Below are 23,578 nucleotides of genomic sequence, written 5' to 3' on the forward strand. Positions count from 1 at the left end.
AGCAGCTGGTCCACCGCTGACATAAAACTGACTGGTCTATAATTTCCTGGTTATCTCAACTCCCTTTCTTGAATAGGGGAACACAATTTGCAACTCTCCAATCCTCCGGAATGTCTCCTGTCTCTAGTGATGACACAAAGGTCATCGCCAGTGACTCAGCAACCTCATCCCTTGCTTCTCACAGTAGCCATGAATAAATCTCATCTGGTTCCAGCCACTTGCTTCATGTTTATATTGAAAAAACTCCAACACATCCTCTTTCTGAATGTCAACATGCTCTAGTGCCTCGGTCTGAAGCAAAATATTAATTTAAGGACCTTCGCTACCTCCTCTGACTCCATGCACACCCTTCCACTTTCACCGCTGATTGGTCCTATGCTCACACAGCTTGTCCTCTTGTTCTTCAAATAGATTGCCTTGAGACTTTCCTTAATCCTGCTCGCAAGGAACTCCCTTGACCCCTTCTCACGCTCCTACATCCTTTCTTAACCTCTTTCCTGGCAAATCTTGCAATTCTCTGGAACTCTTTCAGCTCCTATCTTTTTAAACCTCTCATCTATTTCTGTGATAGGGTTGCCTTTTTGTTCTGTCATCCAGGGATGCATAGAGTCACTTTAGTCGCTCCTCAGGAAGAGTTACTGTGGCAATCGCAAAATTCATGGCTCCCTTACACATTGTGTCTTGGTGGGTCTTATCTCTGTGAAGTCCTGCTGGAAACAAAGAGATTCCCAAGAACCAATAGTCAGGGGTGAACGTTAAGTGTAAATAGGACCAAAACAAACCCAATTACTGCGTGATATTATTCAGAAATGTGTTGCGGTGTCACCCGGAGGTGTACTGGGTGTAATTACTCCCTAATTCTCAGTGACAGGTTTGGAGAGACGAGGTACCAGGACCTTAAACACTCCAACCCCAGTGAATTTGGCTTCTGGCCCTGAGCCAGCAGTGTTGAACAACCAAACCCTTTTCTTCTTAACGAGATAGTCCACATTCCATGTACACCATGGTCTTTCACCTTGCCATCCTTACCCTGCCTAAATGGAAACATACTTGTGTGGAGGGACATCCAGATGTTCCCGGAACATTTGCTACGTCCCTGCCATACATTTCCCTTAGTACAGATGCTCTCAGTTTATGCTCCCAAGCTCCTGCCTAATAGAGGTTGAGAACCCCTTATCAAAAAATCCAAAAATTGGAATTCAAAACTTTTTGAGTCCCAACATGATGCCGCAAGTGGAAAATTCCACATCTGACCTCCCTGGCCCATGTGTTACCAGCCATCGTTACCTACACGCATTAGCTTATTCTCTGCTCAGTGGTGCAAGGATATTGTTGAAAATGACCGATGGTGAAATGGCCGAAATGGCTCTGAATCAAGGCAAGTACAAAACATTATTTTCATGTGAAGTCTGAAATTCATCTCCACCTAAAATGCCATGTTTGAGTGCAACATGACCAGCAGCATTATGGCGTCGAAAAAAAATTTTTAATACAGTGCACTGCAAACTGATCAAACCCCAGTATCGTAGGTGGACTGAAAGCCTGCGGCTGTTTGTTGTTGCTGTTTAACAGGGATTCTGATGACGCTTCTTTGCCGCTTAGTTACCCTCAATATATTATTCTAAAATTCAAAAAAAATCCAAACTCTGAAACTCCTCTGGTCCCATGCATTTCAGATAAGGGGTACTCGACCTGTAGCTCCAAAGTTTTCCTTACCCCAATTATATGCTTGTCCAAATTGTATATCCCTGTCCTTCTCCAGCACTATGGGAAAAGGGAGGAGGTTGTGATCACTTTCTCTAACATGTTTGGCCACTGAGATATCTTGACGTGACCTGGTTTATTTTCCAATACCTCGTCAAGTATAGCCTCTCCTCGAGTTGGTCTATCTATATACTGGCTACATAAAATTAAACAATTTTTTATAAAAGCAGTGTTGCTCCAGGTCATTGCTGCTGTACTTTGAGTGGGCGTAGGTGTTTGTCTGAACTTGGTGTATTCAACTTGTATACTAGAAGCTGCTTACATCATCATTTTTCGCAGAAAACATCACAGAAAAGTGGGTAAACGGTGACCCTGTGGTTCAACCGAGACTCATTATCGATCACTGTCACGTCTGCATGACACAATCCACAGACTTCCAGACAGCAAACACATTGATAGGCAACAGAGTGGTGCAGGTTGCCTTACAGCTCCAGTGACCTGGGTGCAACCTTGACCTCTGGCGCTCACAGGGTGGAGTTTTCAGGTTCTCTGTGGCTGCATGGACTTCTCCCGAGTGCTTAGTTTTTCTCCCATGTCCCAAAGACATGAGGTCCATTTTCTTTCTTTTTTCAATATTTTTATTAATTTCATTTAGCAAATGTTACATAGGTAAATAAACATGAATAGAACAATAATCAAACTTACATACTAGTGACAGTAGTAACAAAACCTATGTTACATGTTTAAAAATACAAGCAAAAAGGAAAAAAAGAAATTTGCTATTCTACAAAATCGACCCCCTATCTACAGAGGCTGTTGGTAAAATACATAGTCCAATATCTAAAAACGAACAAAAAAGTCAAAAATTAAAAAATTAGTTAAGCTTACAAATTTGGGAAATAATTAAGGAAAGAACTGCATAAAGAAATAAAATTTACATTAATTACAGTAGTGGAACATTTATTTTTTTCTAAAGACAAACAAGCTATCACATCAGACAGTCATTTAGGGTGAGTGGGAGGGACAGTGTGGTGGTGCACATCTCCAATGAAAGGCAAAATGGTTCTGCATGTTATGGTGACGGCAGTGGAGCAGCTGTGTCAAGATGGTGCCGCCAGGATCGTCTTTTCTGCCAGCCGGGTCGGTCCACATGCACACAGGGCAGCGTCGTGACGTGGTTTCTGGTGCCAGGGCGGGACTTACCCATGGCCTTATAAGGCGCAGTGCGGGGTTTCCATAAACAACTGGAGTGCAGAAAAGCCCACTGAGTACTGGTCTTGTTCTTTCGACTCCTGTTTAGCTGCCACTACAACGACATCTTTAGTATGGTCCATCTGGCAATCAGGGAGGCAAAAGCTACTACATGGAGTCAGGTGGTGAAGGACTAGACACTGTTCCTGAACCTGGTGGTATGAGCCTTGTGGCACCTATACCTCTTTCCTTACGACAGCAGCGAGAACAGAGCACGTCCTGGGTGGCAGGGATCCTTGATAATTGCTGCTGCTCTCCCAAAGCAGCGTTCCGTGTAAAGTTTCTCAACGACGGGAAGAGTTTTGCCTGTGAGGAAACTGAGGGCTTTCTGCTCAGGGGGTATTGGTGCCCCCGCACTAGGTGGACATATGAGCCAAGGTTTCCAATGTCATGCCGAACCTCTGAAAACTTCTGAAAAAGTAGAGGCACTGATATTCTTTCTTCACAATTATATAAATATGTTGAGTCCAGGAAAGGTCCTCGAGATAGTGACTCCCAAGAATTGAAATTTGCTCTCTTTCTCCATCTCTGATCCCCCAATGATCAATGGATCATGCACCTCTGGTTTTCCTATCCTAAAGTCTATAAATAGCTCCTTGGTCGTGGTGTCATTGAGTGAAAGGTTGTTGTTAGTACACTATTCATCAAGTTTTCTATCTCCCTCCTGTGTGCTGACTAATCACCCCTTTTTATACAGCTCACTACCGTGGTATCATCAGCGAATTTGTCGATGGTGTTGTGTCACACCAAGCTGCATCATCATGGATGTAGAGCAAGTAGAGCAGAGGGATATGTACACAGCCGTGTGATACTCCAATGCTAATGGAGATTGTGGAGAAGTTGTTCTTACCAATCCTCACTGATTGTGATCTGGAGGCAAGGAAATCCAGGATCTAATTACACAGGGGAGTGTTGGAATTTGCTGTTTAGTTTTGAGGGGATGGTGGTGTTAAATATTGAACTGTAGTCAATAAAGAGCATCCTTATGTATGCATCTTTGCTGTCCAGGTGATCCAGGGTTTTGTGTAGGGTCAGTGACATGGCATTTGCCACAGACCTGACAGTGAGGTAGGCATTTGGAATGGATCCATGTCGCTGTTCAGACACGAGCTGTTATGCTTCAATACTAGCCTCTCAAAATACTTCATCACTGTGGATACAAGTTCCACTGGTCTGCAGTTATTTGGGCAGGTTTCCACATTCTTCCTGGGCACCATTGAGACCAGTTTGAAACAGATGGGTACCACACCCTGTCAGAGCAAGATGTTGGAAATCAGTGATGCACTTGCCTGATACAGCCAAGTCTTTATGCAAACCCTTGAGCCTCCTGGCCAACATACATCAGCTCTTTCAGAATCCACTCTTTAAGAGATGTGGACTTAACGTTACGCAGTGCAAAATAATGGGTAGTCCCATAATAGGCATGTGCTGAGGTGATTAACAACAGGTTAACCCTTAATGAAACAGTTACCAGTTATATACGAGTAGAGACCTTGTGGGTCAGCTTCAGCATGCCCATGGGCAATCGTGAATCACATATCATTCGTCTTGCACCCACTTTCCAAATGAGATCCCATAATGCCACCTTAGTAGGATACCCTAAAATTAACCAACAGCATTATCTTGGCCGCAACGTAGCATTAGCAAGCTGTGTTCTCTCTCCAAGATTCACTGGACGACTTCAGCGCAATTACCAAATGGGGATGAATTTTTCAACACAATTATACTGTAGGTGAAATTTTTACAAAATGATTCTTGTTTTGTGATATGGACATTGTAATACATGCAAAAGGATGCACGACTAGAGAATGATCCCTGAACGATTAGTTGCATGTTGCAAAGTTCATTGAAGACAAAGCTCAACATTCTCAGGAAACTATTAGTGCATTCCTGTAATTTGGAAGATTTATTCCTCACCTTCACCCAACATAGAATTGCACTTTACCAGAATGCCGATGTGAAGGGGGGGATGGGGGGGGGGGGTCCATCCTGCTGCAATGCAATAGTGTCTGCCAAAGGAAATGTTTCCCATCTTGAAGGCAACACTGTCCATGATTATCTTCCAAATTTCACCATTATACAGTACGACTGCAATAGTCACAGTTGTTTCATGGGCAATTGTACAATCCAAGTGCTGAGGGACATCAAAGCAGAGCTATAGAACTTAAGAACTGGCTTGGCTGTGGGGGGCGGAGGGGGGGGGGGGGAGGGGGCAGACTGTTTTTTTTTAAATAAACTTAATTAACAGAGATTTCTGCTCCAGAGAGAGTAACTTCATATTGTTGCTATGTCTCTGTTGTTTTTAAACCAGGCATTGTTACACAGCTTTCACAAATCCATCCCGGGTGCCAGCAAACGCCATTCCCTGCCCATTGCTTACCCGGTCTTTTATTGCCATTGGATATCCTTCATGCAGAGGTGGAAAAGATCCCTTAGATGTCTAAAGCACATCTGCAGATTATGTGTCAGACGACCAAGATGCAACTACCAAGGTGAGCCAAAAGAGTCCTGTCAGGTGAAATTCTCTATCACATTCCCCAACTCGTATGCTATATAGTATTCACCAAAGAATCGTAGAAAATCGTTGCAGGAGGTCACTCAGCCATTTGAACCTAGGCAACTATTCAAAATGATCAGGGCTGATCATACAACCTCATATACTGTGGAGATCCTGGAGAACTAAATGGTTGTCATGTTCAACAAGACAGAGCGAAAGACCTGGTTTTACATGCTACCCAAGCAAGTCAACCTCTACATAGTACAGCAGACTGTTGCCACAAGACAAAAGTGCAGGGTATATCATTATTGATGGAGGCTGAAGGGCTGGAATCACACTGGAGCTTCAGCCATCGAGGAGAAAAGAGGAAAGAACCAAAGATGATGCACAATTGGAAAGGGCGAAATATCAGGGAGCTACTAATTAAGCCCGGTCTACAGACTGGTAGACTCCAGGAAATATAGTTAAGTGATAACACCAGAGTCTTCACCATTATCTAATTGCCAGAACTCCCAATTATTGAGGGCTTTTTTAGCAGCAGTTTCAGTAACCAAAGGAATGTGTTTCTGTCCCCTCCAGTTTGCAGTGCATTTCTTATTTCACCTGAACTCTGTCTCAGTGGAAGGTACTGTGGTTGTGTACTGCCGGCCTACTGCAGGGGGCAACCTCTGTACCTGCAGGAGTGTACCGCCGGCCTACTGCAGGGGGCAACCTCTGTACCTGCAGGAGTGTACCGCCGGCCTACTGCAGGGGGCAACCTCTGTACCTGCAGGAGTGTACCGCCGGCCTACTGCAGGGGGCAACCTCTGTACCTGCAGGAGTGTACTGCCGGCCTACTGCAGGGGGCAACCTCTGTACCTGCAGGAGTGTACCGCCAGCCTACTGCAGGGGAAAACCTCTGTACCTGCAGGAGTGTACCGCCGGCCTACTGCAGGGGGCAATCTCTGTACCTGCAGGAGTGTACCGCCGGCCTACTGCAGGGGGCAACCTCTGTATCTGCAGGAGTGTACCGCCGGCCTACTGCAGGGGGCAACCTCTGAACCTGCAGGAGTGAAAGGGGGCAGGACAACACCTGACCGGCTGTCAATCAGTCGGCCTGAAGGGATCATGCCCCACCGGTCGGGTGTCAATCACCTTCTGGGATGTAAGCCTGCGCCGGCCTCCTGAAGCTCACTCAGTGTTAGTGTAGCTACAGCCAGCCTGGCTCTGTGGAAGTCTTTGTGGATTAAAGCCTGTTGTACAATCTTTACCTTGTGTGTGTCTGATTCTGGCTAACAGTGCACCACAGGTACAAGAATGGTCACACTCTCCAGCTCAGAAAAAGAAGTTCCATTTCCAGTGTTTAAGAGATCGCTCTTGTAGCCCAGTGCCTGCCCTGCTCAGCTGTCACTCCAACCTTTCATTCACATCCGAGGCAGTTACCACCCTTTTGTATTGGGGAGCCTCGAACCTTCGACCTTCAAGAGATGCTGTCTGGATTCTAAAGGAGTTCAATTAAAAAAATCAAACTGAACTTCCTAGTTCCTACACTTGGGTCGGTTTGTAATTTTTTTAGATTTCAGTTGAATTTTCCACACAGGAAGTGAAAACACAAAAGTGCTGGAGGAAGTCTACAGATCCATACAGCATCCATTGGAGGTCAAGATATATAATCAATATTTTTAGCCTGAGCCTCAATCAGCGTCTGCAGACTTTCGCATTTCACTCTTGCCTGTGAGGCTCGTCACTTCATTCTGTTTTATTTTTGCTTTTGGCGCCATCCAGTGCTCCACTTTAGAATAAGGCAGCTTCGGGTTTTAAGTGGTGCAGCACACAAACCTGCTGGAGAAACTCAGCAGGTCACACAGCATCTAGAGGGAGGGGAACTATCGAGTTTTAAGTGGTGTATTAAGTGCTCCAGCAGGTTATGCAGGCTCTACAGGACGTAAAGGGGAATTAACGAGAGAGTTAAGTAGTTGTCCATTAACTGCAGTCACTGGGCTGCACACCTCGGGACTAGAGTGAGCAAAATGAGAACCAGGACCTCGATGAAGGGGCTCCAGCCCAAAACGTTGGTGATGTATCTTTACCTTTGCTATATAAAGGACACTGCTTGACCTGCTGAGTTTCTCCAGCATTGGTGTTTTTTCAGAATGAGAACCAGTGTCCACTTATACTTTTTTTTGCCCCTCTTCCAGGGTCTGGAACCCTGCAATTTAATCTCGGGTTCCTAAGATACTGAAACAACTACAAGCATTTAATCATTTTCTCTTGAACAAAAGGTGCTGGGAATGGAAGACGTGAGAATTGCAGGCTGGGCTGCAAAATCCCTAATTGGTACAAGACCACTTGCTGGATAATTCTTACACTGCATTCTCCCTGGTCCGAGGCTGTCTTATTGTTGCCGGATTCTCCCTGCGACCTCCACTCCATGGCTCCCCTGTGAACATTCGCCCAAGTTTGTTTTGCAACGGAGACAAATAAAGACGCCTCTTTGCCTTTCACTGTCATCACGTTGCTGGACCATTTGCCTCTTCTCTCAACTTCCTCACATTTTCTCTTCCACTCCCCCTGCGAAACTGTGACCTCTTTAAGAATTGGTCATTTCTAGACCACTCAAGAGAAACAGAAAATGCAGTGACTCGAGACATTTCCTCTGCCTCTCTCTCTCTCTCCACCAGGGCTGAACAGCTACAAGCATTTTCAGCTCCCACAGATTTTTCAGCCTGCTAATAAAGTCTCGAATGTACCAGTGCTGAACTCACTCACCCCCAAACTGAATCAGTGAAACTGAGGCGTCTTCTGACTGGTTCAATAGTGACCTAGCTTTTAACTGCATCATACAGGAGGGTTCCTGTTACAATTTTTACACCAAGGCATCCAAATCAGAAAAAAAAGCAAGGTCCCTTTAATTGCTTGGATTCAGAGCAAGGCTCATTCCATGTCTCATTCCTGACTGATGGTCCCGATGTGGTGCTTAAACATAAAAGGTGATCAAGTTTATGTGAAATGATTTCAATGATAAGGCCATGGATCAACTTTCATGGGGCTCTTCTAAATCATATGTCTTATAAAGAACATTAACCTGCTGCTTCAGACTTACACCAAGAAATAAACCTAGGCTCTAGATTGGGAGAGAGAGAGGGAGAGAGAGTTAAGAGTGGGGGAAGAGAACAATGGGGGGTAAGAGAAGAGGAGGTTTGGAGATCGAGAAGATGAAAAAGAGAACAGAAAAGATGATAAAGAGGCAACGTGATAATAGAGTGAGAAAGAAATCACATCAAGAGAAGGGTGAAGGGAGAGGGAGAGGTCAACCCATTGGAGTAAGGAAAGGAGGGGAAAATAGATTGGAATGTGAGCTAAAGAGCCACAGTTTCAAATTTAATTCATTGGGAGATTGAATCAACATGGGCTAAATGTGAATAAATGAAGAATGAAAACTCAGTGAGGTTTTGCAAGATATTTACCTCCTGAGGAACAGTACTTCAGCACAACTTGGAATGCTTCGGGACGAAAGATTAGAACCTCTGGTTTTGACTTACTATTTTAGAGACACACATCCAAAGTTCTGAGGATGGTCATCCTCTTAATTACACAATATGTAAAAATTCCATCTATCCATCATCTTTAATGGGCAACATGGATAGTGGTAGCAGTTAGTGCAACACTGCCTTAAAGCCAGTTACTGGGGTTTGAATCCTGCACTTAAGAAGTTTGTACGTTCTCCCCATGTCTGCATGAGTTTCCTCCAGGTGCTCCAGCATCCTCCCATCAAGGTTGTTGGTTAATTGGGTGTAATTATAGGCAGCAGGGTTTGTGGGCTTGTGTTACCATTTAATTAATTACATTTGTACCTGTGGTGGAAACTGAAGCACTCTGAGAAAACCCATGCAATGATGGAGGAAACAACACAGGCAGGGCTGGAGGCCGGGAGTGAACCCAGGTTTCTGGGGCCGACAGCTTGTAGCATGGCCTACTACACCAACCTCACCCTCAAGGTGTTTCACTGCAAGCATCAGGGAACAAAAGATTCATGGTTCATTGGACTTCATTGAGCGAATACAAACTTTCAAATTGCGCTAAAAGGTTTTAAAAGGAATTGTGCGACGTCCACAATGGGCAAAAAAAGAATTAATTTCTTACCATCCACCTACATTGGAGTAGTTTATAGGATCTGTTTTCAATGACTCCAATGGGAAGTCAAATTTATTCCAGACCTTAGGAACGAAGAGGTCGTCCAACCCATCCCAACCTCTCTGGTGGTTGGAAGCTCCACAGGTTTTACCTCAGTTCACAACAGAAGCTGCCTGACACAACTCAGACAGGCACCATGGTTAGCTTAGCGGTTAGCACAACGGTACTATAGCACCAGCAACCCGGGTTCGAATCTGGTGGAGTCACATTCTCCCTGTGTCTGCATAGGTTTCCTTCTGGTGCTTTGGTTTCCTCCCACCCTTCAAAACATACAGGGGGAGAGGGGGGGTTAGAGGTTAATTGGGGTATTTAGATAGCACTGTCTGATGGGTCGGAAAGGCCTCTATGTCTAATTAAATTAAATGTCACTGATGGGATATTTGAACCGGTGGCAGACACATGCTTTTGAGTTTGAAACATTTTCGGCTCTGCTCTCGGAAGTGTTTCGATATTCAAAGTGACCTTTAAATTATAAGCATACGAAAGGGAGGTTGGTCAACCATTGTAACCAATCCATCCAAAAGGAAAGCCCTAATTTTCCCACCACCATACTTTCCAATTGTCTATTCAACTCATAAGGATGCCCCCTAGTGGTTCTATTGTGATGTTCAAATACATATTGTGAGGAAATCAATTACAGTAAAATCCCCATTATCTGGAATTCAAGCAACTTACGAAAAAAAAATAAAAGAAAGAATAAATATCTTTTTAATGAATAAAAATTTAAATACAAGTTTAAAATTGTAAAAGTAAACGCTCTCCGAAGCAACGAACAAACCCTTGGTAAAAGAAGGGAGCCAACATCCAGCCAGCGGAGCATCCCAATCATGCCCTGCCCTTAGCAGCCGTTTGAATAAAGTTGTGTTTGAATAAAATAGTGCCACCCAGGATGAACAGCCTGCTCGCTGCTGGGGTGACTCTCCCAAGGTGGCTTCCTGTCCCTGCCTAGTAACCGTCTTTATTAGTGTTAAGTATATTAGTAAGGCTTTATCTGTAAACTTGGGGGAGGGATGGTTAATTTTGCCAGTGGCATAGTTATCACAATACTGTTACAGCACCAGGAACTGGAGTTCGAATTCAAATTTTATAAGTTACAGGAATTACCTGATTAAAGTGAACTTTACAAAAGTAAAGACTAAATACTGTTTTTTTTTTGTTCAAAAATACTTTACATTTTGCAGTGTTTTGTCTTTTAAATTGTTTATTCTTAATGCCAGAAAATGTGCATATTCGGCATCTGCAATGCCCATAGGTGCTGGATACTGAGGATTTTACTGTAAGTCATTAGTCCTAAATATGCTGATCACCTGTTGGAAGATTCCCTTATAATGTTCTAATGGTACAGTATTTTATCTTTAGGGTTTAATATCCATCCACTGTACACCTTTCATTTACTCTGTCGACAAGAAGCCCCTTTTCTCCATTCTACAAGTTTTCTTTTCTTTTTTTCCTGGGAGCTCTTGTTTACAACTCAAAGGTTTTTTGCAGACCTGAAGGTTTTGCTCAAACATCAGAAATAGATAATTTTGAACAGTATCCTCACAGTAGACCTAGTTGGGTTTGGCTGAAGTGCTTGTTACATGATTTCTTACCCATCATTATCCTGCAGGATTCTGGGCCCAATTGCCAGCAGCGAACCTCCAATCACTTCGATGCAGCCCAGAGCTGTGAGGTAAACTCTGGGCTCGATGTGGAACCCAAACTCCTTCAATGAATATACTTCTGAGAACTTTGCAAACTCTTCCAGCTGTTGAGGAAACATAGACAAAGGGGAAGAAAATCAATGGAGCATGGTTAAAACGAAAACATACCAACTAGGGAACCACCAAGAGGAAGGGTACATTAATTGATCAAGTTTGTCTGTTTTATTTGATCAGTTCTATATGTTAATCTTCTCAATACATCCCTCAATCATCTTCACTTTCAGGAAGATAGAGCTAAATTTCTTGTTTATCTCATTTATACCACATGAAGTAACTTATTCTGTATCAGAATCCCCCAAAACCCTCCATTTCTTCCTCAGTAACAGACTCAACCAGTCCCCCTCCACCACCCACCTCCTCTGCATGGCAGAACATGTATTCAGCCTCGATAACTTATCCTTTGGCTCCTCCCACTTCCTCCAAATTTGAATGGTATTCTGTACCTAATACATTCTTCATGGACAAGTTTTATTTAACATTCCTTCCTACACTCACTTAAAGGTAAAGGTTCCATTGTTGTCATGTAATACTACATTTAGAATGTAACAGACATGAAATTCTTCCACTTTTGTCTACCTTAAGGAAGACAGAGAGTCGCCACTTTGTCCAGCGCCCCTCACAGAAATGACGCTCCAGCGAAGATATTGATGATCCAGCAGTGCCATTGTGAGCGAGCTGCTTGAAGGCCACCCACTGAGTTAGTGTCTGAGTAACACCTTGTGTGTTTTGTTTTGCTTCAATCCCTGTTACTCATAATGGCCACCAATCATCTCAAGATATCACTTGGCCACTAATGCTCATCTCCTACAGCTCACAGAACATTGTTCCGTGACTCCCAACTGGCCTTCCTGATAGACGACAGATGCCCCAAAATTGGGTCAAAAGTGAGATGCCCACCATGCAGTGGTCTTTCAGAAAGGATTTTCCCTCCACTGTGCCCAATGATGGCAGGTGTAGGGTTGTCTGCCTCAATCCAAGCAAACTCCTTCAGTCGATATTCTTTTCAAGTACACTTCCAAATTTGATGGCTTCCTCACTGAGGTGAGGAGAGGTAATATCTAGAGGTCATGGATGAAGGGTGAAAGGGGAAAAGTTTATAGGGAACATTTGCAGGGGAACTTCTTCACACAGAGTGGTGGGAATGTGGAACATGCTGCCAGATGAAGTGGCGAATCCGGGGCCAATTTTCACATTTTAAAAAAATGTGGATAGGTACACGCATGGAGGGATATGGTCTGGGAAATGGTCAGTGGGACTAGGCAGTGTAATAGTTAGGCAAAGACTAGAAGGGCTGAAGGGCCTGTTTCTTTGCTGTGGTTTTCTAAAGTTCAGTCAGGGACAGGTTTGTGCTTTGAAACTACTCCCAAGCTCACCACATTACCTTCTCACCAAAGTAAAACAAAGTTCAAATTTATGGTCATCACAAATTACTGTGTGTTTGTATGGGTGTGTGTGTGTGAATATATAATGTATACATACATACAAAGATAAGCATATACAGAGCCGTTGTCATACCCACACTCCTGTTCGGTTCCGAATCATGGGTCCTCTACCGGCATCACCTACGGCTCCTAGAACGCTTCCACCAGCGTTGTCTCCGCTCCATCTTCAACATTCATTGGAGCGACTTCATCCCTAACATCGAAGTACTCGAGATGGCAGAGGCCGACAGCATCGAATCCACGCTGCTGAAGATCCAACTGCGCTGGGTAGGTCACGTCTCCAGAATGGAGGACCATTGCCTTCCCAAGATCGTGTTATATGGCGAGCTCTCCACTGGCCACCGTGACAGAGGTGCACCAAAGAAGAGGTACAAGGACTGCCTAAAGAAATCTCTTGGTGCCTGCCACATTGACCACCGCCAGTGGGCTGATCTCGCCTCAAACCGTGCATCTTGGTGCCTCACAGTTCGGCGGGCAGCAACCTCCTTTGAAGAAGACCGCAGAGCCCACCTCACTGACAAAAGACAAAGGAGGAAAAACCCAACACCCAACTCCAACCCACCAATTTTACCCTGCAACCGCTGCAACCGTGTCTGCCTGTCCCGCATCGGACTTGTCAGCCACAAACGAGCCTGCAGCTGACGTGGACATTTACCCCCTCCATAAATCTTCGTCCGCGAAGCCAAGTCAAAGACATATATTTTCTAGTATTATTCAACATTCCCACCGCCTGCGAGAAGAAGCTGTTTCCCAGCCAGTTTTTATGCTCGTGTACCTCTTCTTTCAAGCTACAACAGATCCTTGAATAACGTAGTTTCACTCAACGTCATTTCATTATAACGTTGAAGAGAAAATAAATAAATAGATTGCAGCACCACTCTCTGTTATTGTTCGTTTTTGTATTGATTGCTGGGAGGTGCTGCCTCTTGCAATCTTTGCTTTTCAATTATTTATTCCTTGATTAATCCCTGTTGAAATCAGCATTAAACTCCACCCCAGCCTAAGGCAACACCAGGTCCCTCCGGAATGTCTTGCAACACTCCAACTTTCACCTGTGGAGATGATGATGACCAAGCTGCTTCTCATCCCTTTTCTGCGGGATGCCAGTAGCTTCCCTTCCCATACCAGCCACCACCACTGCAAGCACCATCTAAGCTAAACTGATTAAAAAATGTCTATTTATTTTTATTAATCTTTCTTAAATGTCACTATGGCATGCATTTATTTTACTGTTTAACATTAAAAGTGTTTTGTGTCATCATTTAGAAATTTGCTGATGTTTTTGGGTTGAGAAATAAACCGTAGGAACTTAACTCGTATTTTAATCATTGAGCCTATGGTAAAATTGATTCCATTTAACATCATTTCACTTTCCAAGAACATATCAACGTTAAGTAATGACCTGCTGAGGTGTCTCAAAAATGCTGCAGGCTAAATATTAAGGGTCCTCAATGATTCCCTGAGCCACCTTTAAGCATCACTCCTTGTAGATATCATTAATAGAGGGAAGAGGGACCCCAGTGATCTTTTCACCATTCTAATCACCCTCCATACTGCTTACATACCCACAATTTGATGCTACTAGTCTGGACACTCGATTGTGCTCCTGTGGAATGTTGTTAGGATTGTGGCTGTTAACCTTGCTCTCCTCAAACTCCTTAGGAAGAGTATGTGCTGTTGTGCCTTCCTGACTAATGAGAAGGTGTTGTGGGTCCAGGACAGGTCATCTTTTAAATGGACTCTAAAGACATTTGTGCTTCCACTCTATGACTAAGCCATTGATATGTAGTGGGGAGTGCTCATTCGTCCACATAAAGTTCTGAATCATTTCCTTGTCTTGTCCACATTGAGACTCAGGATGTTCCTCTTACACCACTATACAAGCCTGTCAACCTCCTCTCTGTTAGCTAACTCATCATTGTTGCCAATAAGACCAAATAGTGTTGTGTTATCTGCAAACGTGATGATTCGGTTGGTGCTGAACCTGGCAGTATAGTTGTGAGTCGCCAGCGTGAACAACCCAGAAGTGCTCCAATTCTCAGCGTGTTGATGCTTGAGGTTTTTCTGCCAACTGGACAGACCGTGGTCTTTCGATCAAGAAGTCCTGAATCCAGTTACAGAGAGGGGTATTGAGTCCCAGCAAGGACAGTTTATCCACCAGCCTCTGAGGTATGATTGTGTTGAACACTGAGCTGAATGCAATCAACAACAGTCTGGCTTATGAGGCATCGTTCTCTGGGTGGATCAGGACAGAGTGGAGGGTCGGGGCTATTGCATCATTTGCGGATCAGTTTGGCTGACAGGCAAGCTGGAATGTTACTGGTAGGTGGTTTAGGAAAGGGTTCCAGCTCGCCAGCGTCCATCGCCCCCTTCATTCATGATCCGTGGCTCTGTTACAGCTGGTTCTTGGTGAGTAAAGCAATACTAAAGGGGTCTGTGGATGAAAAAAAGACAAGGACACTGTTCTGAATCACTACTGTAAATTGTAAATGGTTGCAGCCTGAGCACTAATCCCTACAACTCCCTGTAGGTTACACCTACCAACCTGAAAATGATTTACTTAACCCTTCTCACTGCTTCCTGCGACTGCCAATCCCCATTCATGTTAATATTTTATCTTCCAACACCAAGAGCTCTTACTATGTAAAGTGACCTTTACATCAATGCTTCTCCTTTATCTGATCCATCCGCAAAAGAACTTCAGAAAATTTGTCAGACAAGGGAATGGTATCAAAAAGCAAGAGGACATGGCTTTAAGTTAAGTGTACGAAAGGAGGTGGAGGGTCGTTATTATACAGTGTGATGGATAAATGGGACATTGTTCAGGAGGTAGTGAAGTCAGATGCAATCATTTCATTTGAGGAACATGTATGCAGACATTTGGCAAGGTGTAGATTCTATCCTATTGCAAGCAAATGGGATTTGTGGAGAAGAGTGGCAATGGCTGCATAGGACACTTTCTTCTTTGGCTTGGCTTCGCGGACGAAGATTTATGGAGGGGGTAAAAAGTCCACGTCAGCTGCAGGCTCGTTTGTGGCTGACAAGTCCGATGCGGGACAGGCAGACACGATTGCAGCGGTTGCAAGGGAAAATTGGTTGGTTGGGGTTGGGTGTTGGGTTTTTCCTCCTTTGCCTTTTGTTCGTGAGGCAGTGTTTCTTACTGCACAACAGATTCTACAATTCATCTTCATGAAGTCACGCTGACTCAGTTTCATTCATTATAGACTCCAAATGTTCTGCTAATATCTACTTAATAATTCATTCCAACATTTTTCCAATTCCAGACCTTAGTCTATTTGCGAGAGGCTAGTCACTTTTTACCTTCCGTTCTTGCTTAATGGTATCATTGTTCACAAGTTTTTTCCAACCCTATAGTAGCTCTCCAGAAACTAAGAATTTTTGGAAGATTTTTAGTGTTGTAGTGGAATGTTTATAGTTTATACGATCATAAAGATTTGGTAAAATGTCATTCTCAGACACTCCTTAATTCCTGCTGCATTCACCATTAACACTCCAAACCCACACACTAATCTGCAGTCCGTTCTGACACCATTCACTCCTTGCCCAGCCTTTCTGAATTAACACCTACACTTCACCTGATAATCCTCGTCACTGATGAGCATGGCAAACAGTCCACAGTACTGGGCGCCAACAGGCCTACCAAGCTGTGAAACAGAAGTTTAAAAGAAAACATCTGAACCTGCCATTACACACTGAAGGACCCTCTCTTCCCTGGCTTTTCAAAAATCTCCCACCATTCCATGAATGCTGAGCTCACCACTCACTTTAAGCACATTAACATCCTGACATCTTCAAAAAAGTTCTGCTGTGTGTTTTTAAAGTGGTATTTAGGTGTTCCTCTCAATATTTGTGAGGCTTCACCTCATTTCGTAGAATAGCAGGTCTGAATAATGTACTTTTATTACCAGACTTTTCTATTGGACCTTAAGCATGGCTGTTCTAAATGTTATTATTCACCTGGTGCGATTCATTGGTCATCACCCTTTGTGTTGCAGCTGTAATTAATGAACTATCAGGTCCAACACTGTGGTGTGAAGCAAAGTCTGTAGGCCTCTGCCTGCTATCTCTCGTACCTCGAAGAAGGGCTTAGGCCTGCAACGACAGTAATATATACGGTATTAAGTATATACAGTAACTTCCTGAGTTTCTCAATGCCAGTGACAACTGCTGAGTTTTCAGAGATGCAGCATTGAGCTTGGCTGTGGTGCCCTATAGTGTCGGATTAGCCGTTGGTTCCGTATTACTTCCACTCATGGAACTTGTGCAGCAGATAAAAGTGCTAATCTACTCACATCGATATCTACAAGGAGACAATGTATGCAAGATCATACAAATATGAATTGTCTTGTGCCAACATTGAAACAAGACTCTGAAACTAGAGGACATAGATTTAAAGTGAGAGAGAAAAGTATTTAGTGGGGGCCAGAGGACCCACTTGTTTTTTAAGGAGAATGTGGGTAAATGGAACAAGTTGCCCAAGGAAGTGGAGGAGGTGGGTACAATGTTTAGAAGACATTGAGACAGGTACTGAGGAAAGATTTAGAGAGATATGGGCCAAAACCAGGCAAATGTTTCCGCTCCGTAAATGGTTATATGGTTACATGGTTAAATGGGATAAGCTCCTGCAGGCAAATTGGCCTGCAAGAAGTTGGGCTGTCTAACTACAGATCTCATCTGTTTATATCTAAAAGCATTTAATAGGCATGTCTTTGAGCCATTTTACACAAAAAAAGTCTACAAAATGTTAGATTTGGCATTTTGAAGATGGAATTTCCCAGCAATGCAATACTTCGGTCTTTGGGTTCACTGATTTCATCATCTATCATTTTCCAAAGTGGGTTCCTGTCTTATCCTGGCAAGTCCATTCGAGCCCTGAACCTGCCGTGATCCTGCATCAGAACCTTGCAAAGAAAACTCGGTGCAAACTGGATCCTGGGTTGCGCGGAGATGGGAACGGCACCAACCCTGGGATGATTGACAGTCTCGGCGAAAGGCGAGTTTGCAGCGTTCCTAGATCAAAGCTCCTGCATGATTATTCGACAAAGATTGCTCCCTCCTCCCTGCTTGGATTTTAAAATGAGATTTTTGAATGTCTCTCCCCCCCCAAAAAAAACCCAAATATTTCTCTGTTGCCGGCGTCTATTTAGCGCCGGTGAAGGAGCACTGCAAGCTGCAGTCCTGGGAGCCACACTCACCCCCTTGGAGTACAGCTCTGGGGCAATCCGGTCTGTCACCTTCACCACCTCGGTGCACATGAATGCAAAGCCAAGTAGCACCGCAGAGCCATGACCAAAAGCCCCATGACCACAGTTCGCCAAATAAACTCGCAGCAAAGGGGGAGCGAAAGAAATGTAATCATTCTTAAAAGGACACCCACCATCCCACTGTCCGCTTTTGGTAAAGCCAAACAACCGTGAGTGTAGACCACCTCCCAGACTTCTGCATTTTTGTCGCAAGTCCCACCTCCCACACCTCTGCATTTTTGTTGCATGTCCCACCACCCAGGCAACTGCATTTTTGTTGCGTCCCACCTCCCAGACCTCTGCATTTTAATAGCAAGACCCACCTCCCAGGCCCCTGCATTTTTGTTGCAAGTCCCACCTCCCACACCTCTGCATTTTTGTTGCAAATCCTGCCACCTCCTCGACCTTCAGTAGAGTTCTACGGAAACCTCGTATGCACCAACAAGGCATGACGGCTTCAAAGTTGTGTAACGAGGAAGAATTCTGGCAGGAAATGACTTTCTTTAAAAACAGAATTACGATGACTAGACCTCTGCTTTTTGTTTATGTCCACACATTTTGAACAAGTTTTTTTTGTGCTTAAATTGAAAACAGTTTCCATGAAAAATGTTTAAAGCAAACTTTGCTTGTTTATATAGGGTTTCATCCATTGCAATTTTTGAAGGAACTCAGTTATTCCTGCTCTTGTATTTAGAAATCTGCTGACAGCAGGGCCAGACATCTTTTTTTTTTGCAAAACAGGCTGTAAAGTCTCAGCTTGCCATCAAAGCAACTTTAGGTTGGAAATTTGCCATTTCATTTTTTTATTAATTAAAGTGGGTGGTAGGATTGGTTTATATCCAGTTTCTTGAGCCTTCGCAAAACCCTGCCATAAAACAGTTCACAACACTTGACCCAGTTCTCACATACAGCTGGGAACTGATGCGGAAAACATACAACTTGGTGGTCAGGTAATATCAGAGCTAAACAAAACTATATTTGAATTTTCCTCTTTAAAGCAACCGTAATGCTCCATGATCACAACCACCTTAATTTAAGAAAATTAGAAGTTTCATGACCTGACTCGGCTTGTCACAGTCAGAAAAAAGGAGCATTCACCTCTGTAATTAACAAGTTTACTACTTGGAGTTTCTGTTTTGCATTCAGTCTTCTTCATAAGCTGTCCCTGAGATTCAAGGGTATATCGATTCCACTCCAGTTCTTGGCTTCCAAGGCACCCAAAGTTTCTTTTAACCTTACTGTTTAAAATGTACTCACCATTTTAACTTTATAACCAGAATGGATGACATCAGAATTTCCACAATATATTCCACGTACCACAAACTTGCTCATTCGTTTCATCCTAGTTGAATTAGATACAACACGCATGAAACCATCCTCTGCACGTGGTTCATGTGCGTATATACCTCTTGCCTTGGGAAGAATCTTCTTAAAATAGAAAGAGGGGAATCACAGGTTGATATCTGGGATGCATTTATGCAGACAGGAACCATAATGTTTAAAAGAAAGAAAGATAATGACAAATCTAGAAATTTGTAGTTTCAGGAGTTGACAAGATGCAGCAATAATATTTCTTATGGCTGATGTTTCAAGAACTAGGGGTCACAACCTTAAAATAAGAGATCAGTCCTTCGGTACTGAAATGAGATTTCTTCACTGAGGTCATGAATCTTTGGGATTCTCTTAGCAGGGCAGTGAAAACTCATTAGGCCAATTGCAAAGATTGATTAACATTAGGGAATCAAGAGATAGGAGATTAGTACAGGAAACTAACAATGAAGAAAATATCAATCATGATTGTATTGAAAGGTGAAACAGTCACCATTTGGCTGTTTCAACTACTCATGTTCATCCAAGTTGTCTTCCCAATTTAGATTGGGGCATTTCGAGCCTCTACTTACTAAGTCACACATAAACCACTTGCAGAACCTCATTTCATCCCTACTGCTCCTCTTGAAATGTTTCTGCAAGGTAAAAATAACAGAAAAGGATTTTGAACGAAGCTTGTGCACGGATAACAAACCAGCCAGGAAATATTTGAGAGGGGAATACATTGTTAATAGGAAGGTCAGAATACATTGGTTCTTGACTTAGGTCTTTATTCTTTGGAGCGTAGAATGTTGAGAGGGGATTTGATTGAGCTACTTTAAATTATTAGGGGTATAGAAGGAGTTGACAGAGAGGATTTTTTTTCCTTTAAGAAAGGGGGAGATACAAACGAGAGGACATGAGTTGAGAGTTAGGGGGCAAATGTTTAGAGGAAACATGAGGGGGGGAAATTTTTACTCCAAGAGTGGTGGGTGTGTGGAATGAGCTTCCAGACGAAGTGGCGGAGGGAGGCTCGATATTAGCATTTAAGGAGAAGTTGGAGATGTATATGGACAGGAAAAGAATGGAGGGTTATGGGTTGAGTGTAGGTCAGTGGGGTTAGGTGGGAGAAAGTGTTCAGTGTGGACTAGAAGGGCTAAGTTGGCTTGTTTCTGTGCTGTAATTGTTATATGGTTAAGATATCTAGGAACCAGATCTGCTGGATTGCACTTTTTAACAGAAGACATAATTGTATGTCCAGGAAAGCCTCACAATAAAAGCTTTCTCAACAATTATTTAGGAATGTAAATGGATGGGGGCATGGCAAGATGGCATAGAAGAAAGACGTGTATTCCACCTTTCCCCAGCTGGATTACTAAATATCCGGTTTTTAAAAAGCAAAAAAGTGCTTAAAAACAATATTTACAGTTGTTTGAATAACAATGATTTAATATGGCATCTAATGTGAAAAAATTTAAACCTCAACTTCAGAAAAATTGCCATACAAAAGTGCAGAAGAATTGAGGTCTACCTGCATAGCTGAATCCACGGAATCATTGTTGGGAGTCTCTAAGCCTCAGAGGATTCCAGCCCTTTCAAGTTTGACCTCGGCACTGATCCTGCCTCCGCAAGATGGTGCTGACACTTTGGTGAGTTCGGCCGTTGCCGACCCGCGTTCACGTGAAGCCGTGCACACGGGCAGCACGGCCGACAAGGGGACCCACGAACTAGCGACCTCACTGGGTGGCCCGGGGGTGCACAGTGTAGCATCGGAGGATGCTCCTGCACATCCGGCGGCTTTGCCTGGATTACGTGAGGCATCCCGGGTCCGAGAATTGCTGGACCAAGTATGGGCTGTGCGGGAGCCCGAACGTCGATGTCCCGAAGAGGTTGGGGTGCCGGCGTCGGGTGTCCAGACCCGCAGCCGTTCAGCTAAAGGATCTACGATGACTGAGGAAGAAGAGGAACTTACCTTATTGGAATTTGTTCAGGAGGAGGAGCCTGAAGTTAAAGGAGGCAGACCTCAAAAAGTGGAGTTGGAATCTGGAATAGATCAGTGTTCACTGTTTTGGAAGGGATTGCTTGTCAAATGCACAATATGTCAAAGCAAATATCAACTCAGGTGAATCAAGGATTTATGGAGATGAAAATAAAAATGAATACCGTGTGATGAAATGTCAACTATGAAACAGGAAATAACTGTAGTGAAGAGTGGTATTAATAGATGTATAAAATCAGTTGATACTGTGCAAGATAATTTTAAGAAAATTGAAACAGCCTTTTCTGAGAGTCAAAATCAGGTGGAACGTAATAAAGAAAAAATGGGAAAAGTGGAAGGTTCTTTTGTAGATTGGGGGATTCAAAAAAGAGATTTGTTGAAGAAGATTGATTCGTTGGAAAATCAAAGCCAGAGGTATAATGTGAAAATAGTTGGTCTTCCAGAGGACATTGAAGGTTCCGATCCTATAAAAAATTTTAAGCATTGGATCCCAGAGCATTTTCCTGAAGGCTTGAAATTGGATCAGGCTCAGAGCTCTGAGAAGAAAACCACTTCCAGGACAAACACCAAGAGCAGTCTTGGTTCATTGTTTAAAATACCAAGACAGAGAAATGATTTTACGTATGGCGGTACAGAAAGCACGGCAGAATCTTTAATGGTTCAAAATAAGTGTTTTTTTAATGCCAATTTGAGCCAAGAGGTTATTAGAAGACGACAAAAATTTAATACGGCCAAAGATGTATTGTGGCGAAAAGGCTACAAGTTTGTTTTTCGTTATCCTGCAATTTTGAAGGTTTTTTATGGAAATTTTCAATCTCAATTCCTTGAGAATGATCATGATGCTTTGGTTTTTGCTAATTCTTTGCTAGAACTGTGAAGAAATGGGTCTTCACCTCTGTTGGCTCCTAAGAGGATGGTAAATAGAAATGGACATGGGTATGGAAAGAATGGAAAGAAAGAAGAGTTGACACAAAGTCTTCTTGATGTTGAAGATCCGGAGCAGTCGTTGGGCTTGGAATCATTGGGCTGAATATATGGACTATATTTCATTGTGTTTAATTAAATAATAAATATGTATCTGGCTGGGGGGGGGGGGGTGGATGACACTGAAAACTTTGATAGTCATCTACCACTAGTGGGTTCACCACACCCAGATTTTTAGGGTATTACTACCTTTGGGTGGTTTTTTTTGTGTTTTTGTGTTAATTTTTTTTAATTTTTGAGGTTTTTTTTGAAGAATTATAGAGGGGAGCATTATTTTATAGTGTAAATATATTAGTAGTTAAAAGATGTCTAACTTGCATTTTGCAACTTTTAATGTTCAGGGATTAAATAATCCAATTAAGAGAAAGAGAATATTGGCTTATATTAAAAAAATGAAATTTGATATTGCTTTTTTTTTTACAAGAAACACATTTTACTGAAAAAGTACATTTGAAATTGAAAAGAGATTGGGTTGGTCATGTTTTTTCTTTTAATTCTAAGGCAAGAGGAGTAGCGATATTGATTCATTAAAAATGTACCATTTGAATTGGAATATTCAGAGGGGCACGCTGTCAGAGAATTAAGAGTGAATTGTAAAATTTTTGCTGAATCTTTATGCCCCTAATATAGATGATGAGTGGTTTATTTCAGAAGCTTTTTTTACTGTTAACTCAAGCTAATGAAAATGTCTTAGTTAGTAGTGATTTTAATTGTGTTCTGGACCCTTTATTGGACAGAAATCCAAAACATATAAGGAAATCAAAGATGGCAACACAAATTAATGCGTTAATGAAAGATTTAAATTTGGTGGATATTTGGAGAAAAGTTAATCCTACAGAGAAAGATTTTTCTTTTTATTATTCACGACATGATTCATTTTCTAGAATTGATTTATTTTTGGTATCAGCACATTTACAAGGTAGAGTATTATGAGCTGAATATATAAAAGTAGTTACATCAAATCATTCATTATTACTTTTTTCTTGTGAAAGTTTGGAGGTAGTACATCTGTCATTTAGATGAAGGTTTAATGCAATGTTATTGAAAAAACAGAGTTTGTTACCTTTGTTAAAGATCATATCTCTTTATTTTTGACCGAGAATGTTAATTCTGTGGATAGTCATTTTGTAATGTGGGATGCTTTAAAAGCTCATTTGAGGGGGAAGTTTATTAGTTATTCTATGAAAGTTAAGTAACAATATATGGCAGAAAGTTTAGAGTTAGAAAATAAGATTGCTGAGTTAGAGAAAGAT

General features: G+C 42.7%; 1 protein-coding gene across 1 annotated transcript in view; it reads right to left on the reverse strand.

Annotated features, from left to right (window-relative positions):
- Positions 1-18,093, reverse strand: part of LOC138741936 (transmembrane protein 35B-like) — a 38,316-nt gene extending 20,223 nt beyond the window's left edge. The window contains 3 exon segments of the mRNA XM_069896149.1: positions 11,218-11,372; positions 17,987-18,066; positions 18,069-18,093. Coding sequence (XP_069752250.1) covers positions 11,218-11,372; positions 17,987-18,066; positions 18,069-18,093 — 260 coding nt within the window.
- Between the last annotated feature and the right edge of the window lie 5,485 nt (positions 18,094-23,578).

The sequence above is a fragment of the Narcine bancroftii genome, chromosome 8, assembly GCF_036971445.1.
Source record: "Narcine bancroftii isolate sNarBan1 chromosome 8, sNarBan1.hap1, whole genome shotgun sequence".
Classification (NCBI taxonomy): Eukaryota; Metazoa; Chordata; class Chondrichthyes; order Torpediniformes; family Narcinidae; genus Narcine; species Narcine bancroftii.